At 45.4% G+C, this 16,249-nt stretch overlaps 1 protein-coding gene across 2 annotated transcripts in view; it reads right to left on the bottom strand.

The window, feature by feature from the left end:
• STARD8 (StAR related lipid transfer domain containing 8) overlaps positions 1 to 16,249 on the bottom strand; it is a 164,959-nt gene that overhangs the window by 60,903 nt on the left and 87,807 nt on the right. For both annotated transcript variants that reach the window (XM_082263529.1, XM_082263530.1), the window contains exon 2: positions 10,411 to 10,482. In XM_082263529.1, coding sequence (XP_082119655.1) covers positions 10,411 to 10,482 — 72 coding nt within the window. The remainder of the gene's footprint in view (positions 1 to 10,410; positions 10,483 to 16,249) is intronic.

Genomic DNA, 16,249 nt, shown 5'->3' with positions numbered 1-16,249 from the left:
GCATTTGTGATTTATTGGGAATACTATGCAACCTATAGTTCTTCAGAGAGGAGAAAACATTATCTAGGAGCCCCCTGCCCGCAGACCTCCACAACCACCAGCCAGAGTTGTGGGTAAGAAGCCTTTGACCTCCCTTTCCCTATTATTAGGCATACTATGTACCCTATAGTTATTCACAGAGGGGAAAAACATTATCTAGAAGTCCCCTGCCCGCAGACTTCCACAACCACCGGCCAGGGTTGTGGGAAGAGGCCCCTTACCTCCACCCACCATATTGAGGGCATATGGTATCATTTGGGATTGAGCAATATATTATACTATATACCCCATACTTAGTCAAGCAGAGGGGAAAATGTTATTTAGGGGCCCCCTGCCTGCAGACTCCCACAGCCACTGGCCAGGGTTGTGGGAAGAGGCCCTTAAGCTCCCCCCCCCCCCCCACCACCACCACGTTGAGGGAATATGGTATAACTTGTGGTTGAATAGGGATACTATATACGCCATATTTAGTCAAGCAGAGGGGAAAATGTTATTTAGGGGCCCCTGCTGGCAGACCCCCACAACCACTGGCCAGGATTGTGGGTAGGAGGCCCTTGACCCCCCCCCCCCAACCATGTTGAGATCATATGGCAGCATTTGTGATTTATTGGGAATACTATGCAACCTATAGTTCTTCAGAGAGAAGAAAACATTATCTAGGAGCCCCCTGCCCGCAGACCTCCACAACCACTAAGTTGAGAGAATATGGTATAATTTCTGATTGAATAGGGATACTATATACCCCATACTTATTCAGATGGGAAAATATTATCTTGGGGCCCCCTGCCTGCAGACTCCCACAACCACTGGGCAAGAGGTTTTTGACCTCCCTTTCCCTATTATTAGGGATATTATGTACCCTATAGCTATTCACAGAGGAGAAAATATCATATAGGAGCCCCCTGCACGCAGACTTCCACAACCACCGGCCAGGGTTGTGGGAATAGGCCCTTTACCTCCCCCCACCATGTTAAATGCATATGGTATGATTTGTGATTGAGGGATACTATATACCCCATACTTAGTCAAGCAGAGGGGAAAATGTTATTTAGGGGCCCCCTGCCTGCAGACCCCCAAAACCACTGGTCAGGGTTGTGGGCAAGAGGCCCTTGACCTTCCCCCCACCATGTCAAGAGCATATGGCAGCATTTGTGATTTTTTAGGAATAATATGTACCCCAATAGTTCTTCACAGAAGAGAGAACTTTATCTAGGAGCCCTCTGCACACAGATCTCCACAACCACCAGCCAGGGTTGTGAGAAGAGGCCCTTGTCCTCCTCCCACCATATTGAGGGCATATGGTATAATTTGTGATTGAAAAGGGATACTATAAACCCCATACTTACTCAAGCAGAGGGGAAAATGTTCTTTAGGGGCCCCTTTCCTGCAGACTCCCACAACCACTGGGTAAGGTTGTGGGAAGAGGCCCTTGACCTCCCCCCACCATATTGAGGGCATATGGTATAATTTGTTATTGAATAGGGATACTATATACCCCAATACTTATTTAAACAGAGGGGAAAATGTTATCTAGGGGCCCCTGCTGGCAGGGCCCCACAACCACTAATAGCGGTTGTGGGTAGGAGGCCCTTGACATCCCCCCACCATGTTGGGGGCATATGACAACATTTGTGAATGAGTAGGGATACTATGTACCCTAGAGTTATTCACATAGAGGAGAAAACATTATCTAGGGGCCCACGGCCTGCAGACCTCCACAACCACTGGCCAGGGTTGTGAGCAAGAGGCCCTTTGACCTCATCAACATGGACCCCCCCCCCCCCACGTTTAAGGCATGTGCCATCATTTTTCAGACCAGCTCTTGCTTTAATCAATAAAATGCCATCCTTGAGCTCCATTCCAATAGCTTTGCATACATTGAGATAATGTCATTAGTCTGCTGCAGGCTAGAGGAAACATTTTTTTCAGTCTCCTCCAGTGATCAGTTTATTTTAACAAGTCACCAAGGTGACCTTTACTAGCGATCAGTCAATTTAACAAGTCACCAAGTTGAGAGGCTGCAGCAGGGGCTGATCTGGGTCAGATGTTTGTAAACACAGCCAAGCAGTGCAAAAGGAAAAGATTCACAAGCCTGGGTCATCTCCGAGCCCTGGATGCAAAGATGGTGCTGCCCTTCGGAGGCCAATAAGGAGATAGTTGAAGGCATTGCCGGGGGTCTGGGGTTGTGATCTCTGTGAGAGGTATTAAATGTTTGGAAGTGTTAGGCTGGCCATACACTATACAATTTTCTTATTCAATTTCCTTTAGATTTACCTTAAACTATGTAGTGCAAGGGCCTTTCTGATTACATACAAATTGAAAGTGTTTAGGTTTGACCCTATATCACATGGTTTTGGTAAATCTAAAGCAAAGTTGAACAAGAAAATTGTATAGTGTATGGCCAGCCTTAAACTTACAAATTGCCCAAAAATCTGATGATCCGTCCACTTTAACTCCGAAGCTATGCACATTTGGAAAATAGTGTGCAAGTATTTGAAGCCAATTTGTCACTTCCTCGGTATAGGGGAAGGAAGGTTTTGCACCTAGTTATGAGCTCTGGTTGTTAGCAGTTGCTGTCGTCTTTGTTTATTTGGGAACTTTTTAGACGGGAGTGAACTGGAAGTCACTTGGCCAGACAATGGCTGGCTTGACACTTCCCCATGATGCCATGCTTCCACCTATTGTTCTGCAGCGGAGTCCCATCCTCTCCTGTGTGAGGGTTGGAAATGCAATTCCTGAGTTTGTGCCGCAGACTGAAAGATATTCAGTTCAGTGTTAAGTAACCAGAGTAGACCGCTTGTTGCCGGTCAAAGCAAATACGATCGTTGTACTCTTTAAATCAAGAGCACAAGTGAAGGTCAAGATAAGATGACCCTATGGTGACAATACTGCTATGGCAAGCCTTGCTTTCCACTTGGTTGCAGTCATGGTGAGAAACACCAATACATTTATTTTTTTCGGCAGGAAATGCTGTGCCCATACTATGTTCATGCTTTGTAGGTATGTCATATACCTGAAGGCAACGGCAAACTGGAAAAGGCCCAACCGCGATCAGGGCATACATGTTCATGCTTCTGTTAAATAGATGTTCTTTATGGAGTTCTCTGTGTGGTTTGTCCTCTTAGATTGGTTGGTATTCCCCAGTCAAGGGATGATGCCAAAGTGTGGGTGTGGAGTCTGCATTTCAAGGTAGCGATGTCTGTGTGGAAAACTCAGGCTTGGCAAGCAGAGTCTTGTTTTTTGACCTCTTGGAGGAGACTGCAGATGAGTCACCATGTAGACACTGTCCAGTGCCCCTCAAGCCAGAGGGGTACGAGTTATTCTCTCACTAATTGGTTGGTATTCCCCAGTTAAGAAAGAGTATACCAAAGTGTGGGTGTGGAGTATGCATCTCAAAAGTAGTGGTGTCCATGGGTAAAACCAAGGCTTGGCAAGCAAGGCTTCGTCTTTTTGACCTCTTGAAGACTAATGAGTCACCATGCAGATGCCGTACCCCATCCCAGAGGAGGTATGGCTTGTTCTCTGGCTTGTATACCAGTGATTGGTATGTTCTCTTTTAAACTGGGGAAAAACAACCTATTACTCAGAGAACAAGCCATACCTCCTCTGGGATGTGCGACACTGGACAGAGTCTATATAGTGACTAATCTGCAGTCTCCTCCAAGAGGTTAAAAAGACTAATGCCTCGTACACACGCAACGATTTTTCTCGGCCAACAAAAATCGACTTCAGAAGTGATGTCATGTGCTGGTTTACTTTCCGTATGTTTTTTCTTCTCTGAGCATGCCCAGTCTTGCTCATCAGTCTTTTGTCTGCCAAAATCTGTACTGACTGACGGAAAATCGGCCGTTATGTTAACGGCCAACAAAAATTTTATAGCCTGCACACCAGATTTTTTTCGGCCGAAAAGTCGGAGTCGGTTGTCGGAAGCATCATACTAACAAGCCGAAAATCGGCCGATCGGACGTTGGCTGAAAATTCCCGGCCAAAAATCGATGCGTGTGTACGAGGCTTAAGCCACCACCCTTCCCAGGCCTCAGTTCTCTATACCTACTCCACTACTTAATACTAATATGCAGACTTCACACCCACACTTTGATATACTTTCTCTATTAACTGGGGAATACCAACCAATTACTGAAATAACAAGTCCTGCCCCCAGAATGAGGAACGCCTTACAACGTCTTCATGGTGACTCTGCAGTTTTCTCTAAGAGGTAAAAAGCAAGAACCTTCTTTCTAGGCTTTAGTTCACCATATCAACATCACTACTTTGAGATGCAAATCCACACCCACACTTTGGTAGAGTCTCTATTAACTTCAGGATATCAACCAAAGCGTTGGTATCAAGTCTGCATCTCAAATTAGTGGTGTTGGTATGAAAACCGAGGCCCGGGAAGGAAGGCTTTGTCTTTTTGACTTCTTGGAGGGGACTGCAGATGAGTCACCATTCAAACGGTGTCAGGGGAACCCATTCCAGAGATGTAAAGCTTGTTATCTCAGTAAATGATTGATACTCCCAGGTTAAGATAGTATAAAAAAGTTTGTAGAGTCTGCTTTTCAAACTAGTGGTGTCCATGGGGAAAAACAAGGCTTGGCAAGCAAGGCTTTTTCTTTTCGACCTCTTGAAGGAGACTGCAAATCAGACATTATTTAGATGCGGTTCAGTGTCCCCCTTCCCAGAAAGGGAAGACATGTTCCATCAGTAATTGGTGTACCCTCTCTTAACTGGGGAATACCAACCAATTACTGAGGGAATAAGCCATACCACCTCTGGGATGGGCGACACTGGACAGAGTCTGCCTGGTGACTAATCTGCAGTCTCCTTCAAAAGGACAAAAAGACAAAGTCTTACTTTCTTCCCTGACCTTGGCTCTCTATACCAACACAACTACTTTGAGATGCAGACTCGACACCCACATTTTGGTATACTCATTCTTAAGTGGGGAATATCAATCAAAGCATGAGTGCCAAGTCTGAATTTTAAAGTAGTGGTGTTGGTATAGAGAACCAAGGTCTGGGAAGAAAGGTTTTGTCCATTTGACCTCTTGGAGGAGACTGCATATTAGTCACCATGTAGACTCTGCCTGGTAGCCCCTATCCCAGAGGAGGTAGGGCTTGTTCTCTTAGTAATTGGTTGGTATTGCCCAGTAAAAGAGAGAGTATACCACAGTGTGGGTTTGGAGTGTGCATCTTAAAGTAGCAGTGTCGGTACTGTGAACCTAGCCCTGGCAAGTAGGATCTTGTCTTTTTACCTCTTGGAGAAAACTGCAGATGAGTCACCGTGTAGATGTCGTAAGGTGTTCCCAATCCAGAAGATGTTCTCCATTCTAGGGGGGTAGGACTTCTTCTCTCAGCGATTGGTTGGTTTTCTCCAGTTAGGAGAGTATACCATTTGTGGGTATGGGGTCTGCATCTCAAGGTAGCCGTGTCAATATGGAGAACCAAGGCCTGGCGAGCAATGCTTTGTCTTTTGACTTCTTTGGATGAGACCAAAGATAGGGTCTTGCTTTTTTGACCTCATGGAGAAGGCTGCAGATGAGTCACCATGTAGATAATGTAAGGCTTTCACCAGCCATAAGGTGTTCCCCATCCCAAGGGGGTATGGCTTGTTCTCTGAGTGATTGGTTGGGACTCCTCAGAGACAGTACACCATGAATCCTTTTTCTCCATTTCCCACAACACCCTGGGTTACTGGACATGCCAAGGTAAGATGAGTGTCTCTGCTTCCCTCCTTCAGCAGCTCAGAGACACAACGCTGGAGGAGACAAAAGTAGTTGGGCAAGTAATCTGCAATTAGGTAAGATGCCCACCACTGTTGGAACGGACATGAAGGCAGCCAGGTCAGAGTCTAACTGCATGCAGTGACCGTGGGGCGCACCTCCCACATTGCTACCAGAGTACTCTAGTTCCCGTAGGGTGGTCTCTGCATATATGGATCCTTCCAGCTGTTCATTTGTGCTACCAGAGATAGCCTGGACTTCACTGGGAACGACACTGGTTATGAAGAGAAGTTACTGTGGTCTGTAGTTTTACTGAAGTAGTTATTCTCAGTTGCTATAGAGTCCTAAAGAAACTGCGCTATGACGCCACAGGTTATCCTGATTGAGCCACAGATACATTGTATTGGCACAGGGCCTGCTCTACCATGGGTCCCGCTGGGTCCATTGGACCCAGGCGGAACTTTGAGAGGGGCGGAAAATTGACGGCCAATATTTTCTTTCCAGCAGTTGTGTTTGTCATCCAGGGGCGGCCACTCTGCTGCCCTCAACGTGCATACTCATATTTGCCGGGTGGAGGGTGCTCGCACACAGTATAACACCAGCTGTTAAACACCCGAGCACACATAAAAAAAGAGGTCAGGTGTGTGTCCTGCCGGGGGTGGGGTATCCACAGGAGACAGAGAGCAATGAAAGTTTTTTCTAGTAGTGGCTGCTGGGTGGCCAAATGTTGCATAACCGGTCATGCTCACAAATCACTATATAGCCCTGGATTGCCATTATACTGCCCTAGCCTGTCCATATACTGCCCTAGCCTGTCCATATACAGTCCCTACACTGCCCTAGCCTGCCCCAATACCAGTGTTTCTCAACTCTGGTCCTCAGGGCACACTAACAGGTCAGATTGTAAGTATTACCTTTGGGAGATGCAGACTAGAATACTGCAATCACTGAGCAGCAAATGATATCACCTGTGATGCATTTCAGTTTTCTTGCAAACCTGGCCTGTTAGTGTGCCCTGAGGACCGGAGCTGAGAAACACTGCCCTTTACGACCCTAGCCTGCCCTTCTACCACCCTAGCCCGCCCCTATACTGCCCTACCCCAGTGACATATCATCCATGGGGGCAACGTGTTCACTGCATACGGGCCCTGAGGGGTGGGGGGGGCCCACTGTGCTGACACACACACTGCATTCATGGATGCCCCCTAGGGTGCCAAGATAAGGGAGCGATAACATGGTGGTATGTCACATCATTTTGCATGTAGACAAGATGCTGTTGCATGTAACTAACTTCCTGATAAAATGTAATTTTAGTTTTATTATAATGGTATACATTAATGGATGTGGCGGGGGGCCTTTTGGTGGGCGTGATTTTTTTTTTTTTTTTTTTTTTTAGGCGGGGGGGGGGGGGGGGTTGGGGGGCAGCACAATGTCTTGGGCCAGCCCTGTATTGGCAGTCCATGTTTGTGCAGCTTTCATGATCTATGTTCCATTATTCTGCAGTAGACGCACGCTCTTCGCCATTCGCATATGGCTTTGCTTTAACAAATCTAATTTTGCACCCATTGAATAAACTGCAAGTCACAGTTCCTCTGTCGGATCATTCGGCCCATTACCCACCTTGTTCCTCTGTCAGGTCATTCGGCCCATTACCCACCTTGTTCCATGTCTACTATAAGAAGCACGCCTTGTTCACTTTGTTAACATCTGTAACTTCCTTTGTTACGTAATTGAGAGAAAGCTGTAGGTGGCCTTTGTTGGGTATCATGAAAGGCTTAAAAGGTTAAGTGAGCTTTAACAAAAGTGTCTGACCAAGGCATTCAACTCCCCACCCCCATCCTCCATGGCCTCTGCACCAATATTACCCCATGCATCCCTGCCCAGTGCATCTGGAGAGGTTAATAGAGCAATGGTTCCCAACCGCAGTCCTCTAGTACCCCAACAGGCCACGCTTTGGGAATTTCCCTTAGATCAGGGCTTGACAAAAATGTGCTTTGGATCTAGGAGCCGGCTAAAAAAACAGTTAGGAGCCCAGTTTTCTTCTTTTTTTAACCACTTCAGCTCCGGAAGATTTATCCCCCTTCAGAGGCGTAACTAGAACCTTCAGGGCCCCGTGCAAGAAACCATAAAGGGCCCCCCAGACCTTCCCTTCAAGCCTGGGGCTCTTCCCACTGATCCTGGGGCCCTTTACTCTCGTTGCGGAGGCCCTTTATTACAGTCCTGCAGTGGGACCCTTTTCACAAGTTCTGCAGTGGGCCCCCTTTCTGCCATCTTGGGGCCTTCCCACGGTGGTGGAATGCCAGGGCCCAGTCGCAAGTGTGACCTTTGCGATCCTGGAAGTTCACCCACTGGTGTCAGTAATTTTTTATTTTTTGATATTTTAATTGTATTATTTTTTATTTTATTTTATTTATCACAATGTGACTGACTATGACTCTGTCCATTCTGAAAAGGAAGGAGCTGGTAAATTACATATTTACCGACCCCCTTCCTGGTTCTCTATTGTGACACATCCCCTGCAGCAGCCGGCAGGAGAGGGGAGGGAGCACAGCGGGGTGGGGGGGGACCAGGGGAGCACACAGGGACCCAGAGACAGCAGAACACAAGTGAACTGGATAGGAGGAGTGGCGGGGGCAGCATACAGAGGAACCAATCTCCTCCATTTTCCTCCTGCAGCTACAGGAGAAAAAAGGAGGAACGTAATTTCTCTACATGCTGCCACCCCTCCTATCCAGGTGTAGAGAGGAGCCACACAGGCCCCCTAGAGCATGGGGCCAGGTTGCAATTGCAACCCCTGTAGTTACGCCCCTGCCCCCCTTCATGACCAGGCCATTTTTTTGCGATACAGCACTGTGTTACTTTACCTGACAATTGCGCAGTCGTGCAACACAGGTATCCTCCTATTTAGGAACACGGGTCTCTGTGTTCATCCAGTGAGTCCATCCCCCACACAATTAGAAAGCACCCCCTAGGACAGTGATGGCGAACCCTGGCACCCCAGATGTTTTGGAACTACATTTCCCATGATGCTCAACTACACTGCAGAGTGCATGAGCATCATGGGAAATGTAGTTCCAAAACATCTGTAGTGCCAAGGTTCACCAACACTGCAAAAGGAGCACACTTAGCCCTTTGATTGCCCCTTGTGTTAACCCCTCCCCTGCCAGTGTCATTAGTACAGTGACAGTGCATATTTTTAGCACTGATTACTGTAGTAATGTCACTGGTTCCCCCCCAAAAAGTGTCAGTTAGGTGTCCGATCTGTCCGCCACAATGTCGCAGTCCCGCTAAAAATTGCTAATATCAGCCATTATTAGTAAAAAAAAAAAAAAAAAAATTTAAAAATACATAAATATATCCCCTAGTTTGTAGACGCAATAACTTTTGTGCAAACCAATCAATACACTTATTGGGATTTTTTTTAACCACAAAATATGTAGCAGTATACAAATTGGCCTAAATTTATGAAAGAATGTTATTTTTTAATTATTATTATAATAATATATATATTATATATATATATATATATATATATATAATAACAATTATTATTATACGTAATTATATTATTATATTATTTTTTTTTTATTGGGAATGTTTTATAGCAGAAAAAAAAAAAAATATATTATATATATATATATATATATTTTTTTTTTTTATCAGAACTTACGCTCTTTTTATTCGTTTATAGCGCAAAAAATAAAAACAGCAGAGGTGATCAAATACCACCTAAAAGAAAGCTCTGTTTGTGGGGGAAAAAAACTTGGGTACAGCGTTGCACGACCACCCAATTGTCAAAGTAACACAGACAGGAATGTAGCTCAGAACAGGGCCTGGCAGGAGGGTGAGAGAGCACATAGTGCCCCGTATTTTTATTCTCTTTGGAGCCCCCAAAAGGTGTCCTGGGTCTGTTATCCTATAGTGCAGTGATGGCCAACCTTGACATCCAAGATGCTTTGGAACTACATTTCCCATGATGCTCAGCTACACTGCAGAGAATCATTGTAACTTTTTTACCAAAACATCTGGGGGGGCCAAGGTTTGCCATCATTGCTCTAGTGTATACCAAGGATATGCAAACTGTGGCCCTCCTGCTGTTGCAGAACTACACGTCCCATGAGGCATAGCAAGACTGACGGCCACGGGCATGACACCCAGAGGCAGAGGAATGATGGGACTTGTAGTTTTGCAACAGCTGGAGGGCCACAGTTTGCTTATCCCTGGTGTATACAAAAATGTTTTTGCTGCGCGCCGCTAAGGTGTTCGGGTTTGGCTTGAAGAAAAAGTGGCAACCCTAGAGCAGGTTTGTCGAACCCTGCCTTAGATAAAATAGCCTGAATACCAGGGCATTTACTTAAAGCAACAGTGCAAGGTAAAGGAAATCCTAAAAAAACATGTCCCCGTTGGGGATACTTTGAGGACTGAGGTTGGGAGTAGAATGGTGTATCTGTAGGCCAGTTTCTGGCACATCACGCCAGAAGAACATCCCGGTTTGCCTTCCTCCAGCCCTGGTGGTCCAGAGCAGTCCCACACTGTCCCTCACCATCTTCTAGATAACAGAAAGGATCGGGGTTGGGCAATCCATCACGCCTGGCCCAAAAGGTCAGTCTACACGATCAAAAGAAATTCACAGAAGACAGAAATCTTACCTTCGTACAGTTGGGCATACTGAGGAAATCCCGCAGCCCGCAGCCAATCACAAGCCTTCTTGGCCTCAACTTCTGTAACATAATAAAAATAAATGCGGGTAAGTATTAGAAGAACAACCGGCAACATTGTCAAACAACTTACAGTCTTTAAAAACGTAAAAATTGCACCCATGATAGAACTCGGGAGGGGGGGGGGGGGTCAAATGTCGGAGGACACCTGACCATCACAGGAGCTTGTTAAAAAATCCAATTCCATCTCCTGGTTTTTGCTAAAATTTCAGGGAAAAAAAAAAACTCTAATTTTCCCCTCATCTCTACTTTGCAAAGATTGGCAGCAATCAATTTAAAAGGTTTTGTGACAGGTACTCTTTAACCAGTTCCCACCCGGGCCAATTCTGACATTTCTCTTCAACATGTAAAAAATTAGAAAAAAAAATAGAAATTACTCAGAACCCCCAAACATTATATATATATAATTTTTTTTTTTTTTTTTTTTTTTTTAGCAGAGACCCTAGAGAATAAAATGGCGGTCGTTGGCAGTTTGATATGTCACAGGGTATTTGCGCAGCGATTTTTGCAATTCTTTGAGGAAAAAAAATACACTTTGATGAATTTTAATGCAAAAAAAAAACATATACATATATCTCCCAATATTTTGGAAAAATATAAAAGATGTTACACTGCATAAATACCTAACATGTCACCCTTTATTATTAATATCATCATACAGAATTGATATAGCGCCAACAGTTTATGCAGCACTTTACAATGTAGAGGGGGACAGTACAATTACAATACAGAAGAGACACTCACGCTTACAATCTAAAAGCCACTTAGTACCCAGGCCATTTCTGACACTTCGCTCCTACATGAAAAATCTATTTTTTTCTTTAATGCTAGACCATTATACATTATACATTATATAAACATTATATATATATTTTTTAGCAGAGACCCAAGAGAATAAAGCTGTGGTCATTGCAATTTTTTATGTCATAGGGTATCTTCGCAGCGATTTTTCAAACGCAATTGTTTTGGGAAGAAATACACTTTAATGAATTTTAATACAAAAAAAAAAAAAAAAAACCCAACATATTACCCAATTTTTTGAACAAACCATAAAAGATGATGTTACACCAAGTAAATACCCAACATGTCACCCTTTAACCACTTTGTATCTGGGGCCAATTCCGACACTTTGCTACTACGTGTAAAAATCAATTTTTTTCTTTGCTAGAAAATTACTTACAAGACCCAAAACATTATGAATGTGCATATATATATATATAAAATCTAATTTGCAGAGACCTAGAGGAAAAAAAATGGTGGTCATTGCAATTTTTTATGTCATAGGGTTTTTGCGCAGCGATTCTTCAAACGCTATCGAGGCAATACACTATAAAGAATTTTATTGCAAAAAAAAAAAAAAAACACACACACACACACACACACACACACACTATAACCCAATTTTTGATCAAATATAAAAGATGTTATGCTGAGTAAATAGATACCCAACATGTCGCCCTTAAAAATTGCGCACGCTCGTGGAATGGCATCAAACTTCGGTACTCCACAATCTTCGTAAGCAAAGCTTTAAAAATGTTTACAGGTTACCAGTTTAGAGGTACAGAGCAGATCTAGTGATAGAAGTATTGCTCTCGCTATAATGTTAGCGGCGATACCTCATGTGTGGTGCGAACACTATTTACATAAGCGGGCGCAACCTACACACACTTTCACGTCTGCATGCGAGCACAAGGGTGCTTTAAAAATATGTTTTCATTATATATATATATATATATATATATATATATATATATATATATATATATATATATATATATATATATATATATATATATATATATATATATATATATATACACACATAAAACACACACACATTATCTATATCTATCAAGAAATGTAAACCTTCCTTGTGATAGAAATAAGGCATGATAGGTCCTTTTCATTGGAGACATCTGGGGTCTCCTCTACCCTGGAAAGCATTAGATAAAAAAAAAAAAAAAAAAAAAAAATTGATCTCATGCTTTCCAGGGGAAAAAAAAAAAATGGCAGTGTTGAACGTCTGCCAGAGCAGGAAGTGATGTCGCTTCTGGCCTCCAAGGGCCTTACGGAAATTTTACAGAGATCGTACAATCAAATTGTATAGTGTATGGTCAGCCTAAGACACATGGACCCAATGGCCATGCACGGGGACCTCTGGCCTCAAAAAAGGCAGGACACGGGGACCTCTGGCCCCAAAGAGGACGCGGGAACCACTGGCCCCAATGAGGACGCCGGGACCTCTGGCCCCAAAGGCAGGACGCCGGGACAGATCTGTATTAACCTAATGGGAAAGATAAAGCCAATCAATCAAAGAAGCTTAAGCCAGGTCGCAATATGTTCACTTGTGGTGAACACTGTGGGATGCTGACCACATACCATAAGAGTTATAGAATTTCACAATCACCATCCATCACTAATTAATAGGGATGCACCGAAATGAAATTCTTGGCCGAAGCCGAATAATAATGAAATGCTTGGCCGAAGGCCGAATACCGAACGCGGTGTTTCGCATTTTTTCATTTATTTTGCCAATTTTTTGTCCCCTCACTCTCTCTCTTGTCCTCTCGTGTCTCTCTCTCTTGTCCTCTCGTGTCTCTCTCTCTTGTCCTCTCGTGTCTCTGTCCTCTCGTGTCTCTGTCCTCTCGTGTCTCTGTCCTCTCGTGTCTCTGTCCTCTCGTGTCTCTCCTTACCTCCCTCCCTCCCATCTGCAGAGTCGATGTTTGCTGTATGGCTCCTGTGCCCTGTCACAGGCGGAGGCGGAGTACATTTGGTATCACTCCGCCTGTGACAGAAGCCGGCGCTAAGCGGCTATACAGGAAGCATCCGCTCTGCTTCCTGTAGTGCCTCCGGCTATGTTTACAGTGATGCTCGGGGATGGCGGGTCGCCGGTCGGGGACCCGCAATCTGGGCTTACCGACCCACCATCCGCGTCATTAAAAACGTCATTGTTCGGCACAAATTTATTCGGCCTTTTTACTTATTCGGCCGAACACCGAAAGTGCTTTTTTTGCTATTTTCGGCAGAATAATTTCGGTTGCCGAACATTCGGTGCATCCCTACTAATTAAAGCAATAAAGTGAAATCTGTCTGCTGCACCCAAAAGAAACAGAAATTCTCATACTGTAAAGTCACAAAGGAAGGACACGGCACTTTCCAATGTACTCCTCCTGGAGAAGGAAGGTGTCATTGGAGCTCAGCCTCTAATAAAATTCATTAAAGTATACAGTATAAGAGCACGCTGCCAAAGACATCTGAGCAGAAGACATGTCCAGTGTTAGAGGCACCTTGTCAGCCGATTTACTTATCATTCCTCCAGCCGGCTGCGATTATCCCACTCGCCGCACGTTTCTATACCTACCCCCCTCTTATACATAGTGCCAAATAGTTTCCACTGCTAAATATTTTCCAGTAAGAGCTCAGACGGGACGGTTACAGCAGTTCCCTCACTTCAGAGCATCGCTTACTCTTGTGCTGTGGTTGTAACTTCTCAACGCCCACAGAAGAAATGTGAGCAAACCCAACACAAACCCCACGTCCACCATAAAAGAACGCTTCAAGTGGAGCTAGACTCCGATAATTTTCATGTTAATAGTAGCATGTTGAGCAACACGTCCAGGTATTTATTACCTCTCACAGTGACAGGGCCGGCCTTTGAGGTGTGCGAGCTGTGCGGCCGCACAGGGCGCCATGGGCAACAGGGGCGCCGTGCGGCCATCACAGCTAGCACATGATCAGGCCGCACAGCGGGAGGTAAGCAGTGACCGTGGCATGGAGAGCATTAACACAGGCTGCAGCCGCCGCTAACCCCCCGCTGTGTGGCTGTGCCTCGGTCTCCTATAGCCCCAGCCCTCAGATCCGCCGCCACTGACAGATCCCTCCTCTCCAAGGACACTAGAGGAGAGATCGTCAGCTCCTCCTCCTCCTCCTCGTGGTAAGCCACCGTACTAAGGTAAGTAAGCTCTCTCAAATGCATCAAAAGTAAGGGGGGGCTCTGTGTGGAGGGTCTCTTATGTAAGGGGGGGCCTCTCATGTAAGGAGGGGCTCTGTGGGGGGGGGGTCTTTGATGTAAGGGGGGGCTCCGTGGGGGGTCTCTGATGTAAGGGGGGCCTCTGTGGGGGGTTTCTGATGTAAGGGGGGCTCTGTGGGGGGGTCTCTGATGTAAGGGGGGTCTCTACTGTAAGGGGGGCTAAGTTATTAGTGATCATAAAAAAGAAAAGTCAAATAAAGTGCAAAAAAGTGCAAGAAAATGTGTAGGGCGCTGGGGGGGGGGCGCCACAGGATTAGCTCGCACAGGACGCCTGAACACCTAAGGCCGGCCCTGCACAATGACCTAGGTTCCTCCAGGGTGCCACAAGTACGGGATCCACTTTGCCCTGGATCGGCCTCTGGGGCAACAAATAAACCAAAAAAGAGCTCCAATCATCTCACCACTGGTTTCTTCAACATGACAATGAGGTCACTGTCCTCCAATGGCCTCCACACTCACCAGATCAGGTCACTGTCCTCCAATGGCCTCCACACTCACCAGATCAGGTCACTGTCCTCCAATGGCCTCCACACTCACCACATCTCATCCAATAGAGCACCTTTGGGATGTGGTGGAACAGGAGAGCAACTGCGTGATGCTATTATGTCAAAATGGACCAAAATCTCCAGAGGAATGTTTCCAACACCTTGTTAAATCTTTGCCACGAAGAATAAGGCAGTTCTTAGGGTAAAAGGGGGTCAAACCCGATATTAGCAAGATGTACCTAATTAGGTAACCGGTGAGTGTATGGCTAGATCCAAAGCAGGTGGTATTCAGAAGACAGCAGTATACCTCCTCCACCTCCCTGCTCGAGTCAAAAGGTAGGGCTCTGATGTGAAGAGGGGAGGCTCGGACGTGAAGTAAATTTCATCAGGGCGGCTCTGCGCATGGTCCCAGGCTGAGGTTTCCCAATAGAGCACATTTACATTTTTTACATTTTAGACTGGGGTGCCTCGAGGTTGTACATACTTTGAAGGGTTGAGGAACGCTGGTTTAGACCCTGGAGCTTGATATAGTTATGCTAAGGAGAACAAGTACAAAAATAGGAAGTTTTCTTTGCTCCAGCAACAAAAACACACCTCACAAGAAGAATCTTTAACCTGAGCACAGCTGGTTAGGTCCTCCTTACAATGACTTAGTGCTGCCCCCGGGGGAGATTACGAGTCACACAGACAGAACATATTTCCAGGCATCTCAGGGCTTGAGCTGACTAGTGGTACAAGGACGGCTTTCATAAATCAGAGATTAGACTCTGATGATCCTGAAATTTGGATGACGTTAGTTAGGGACTGAATTTCATGAATTCCGATTCCCTCATGCAAATGCCAATTTCAGTTTTCTTTTTTGGCAGTTTTGAATTTTCAAAAGGTCTTCTAGAAGAAGGGACCCAAGGCTGCTCCAAAGGCCATTTCTGTCCTATATCTGCTTTTTCTGTTCCCTGGGCACCCACCAGAACCCCTCCTTTCATAGCTTTGCGTGGCTACCAGTCCCACTAGGTCCTATCCTTCCATAACTTGGCTGCCAGTCTCACCAGGTTCCTATCCTTCAAAAGCGTGGCTGCCAGTCCCACCAGGTCCCTATCCTTCCATAGCTTGGCTGCCAGTCTCACCAGGTTCCTATCTTTCAATAGCTTGGCTGCCAGGCATGCCAGGTTACTATCCTTCCATAACTTGGCTGCCAGTCCCACCAGGTCACTATCCTTCCATAAGTTGGCTCCCAGTCCCACCAGGTCACTATCCT

This window comes from Pelophylax lessonae, assembly GCF_965119305.1.
Source record: "Pelophylax lessonae genome assembly, chromosome: 7".
Lineage (NCBI taxonomy): Eukaryota > Metazoa > Chordata > Amphibia > Anura > Ranidae > Pelophylax > Pelophylax lessonae.
Note: the sequence above shows the minus strand (reverse complement) of the source record. Positions and strands in the feature narration are given on the sequence as shown.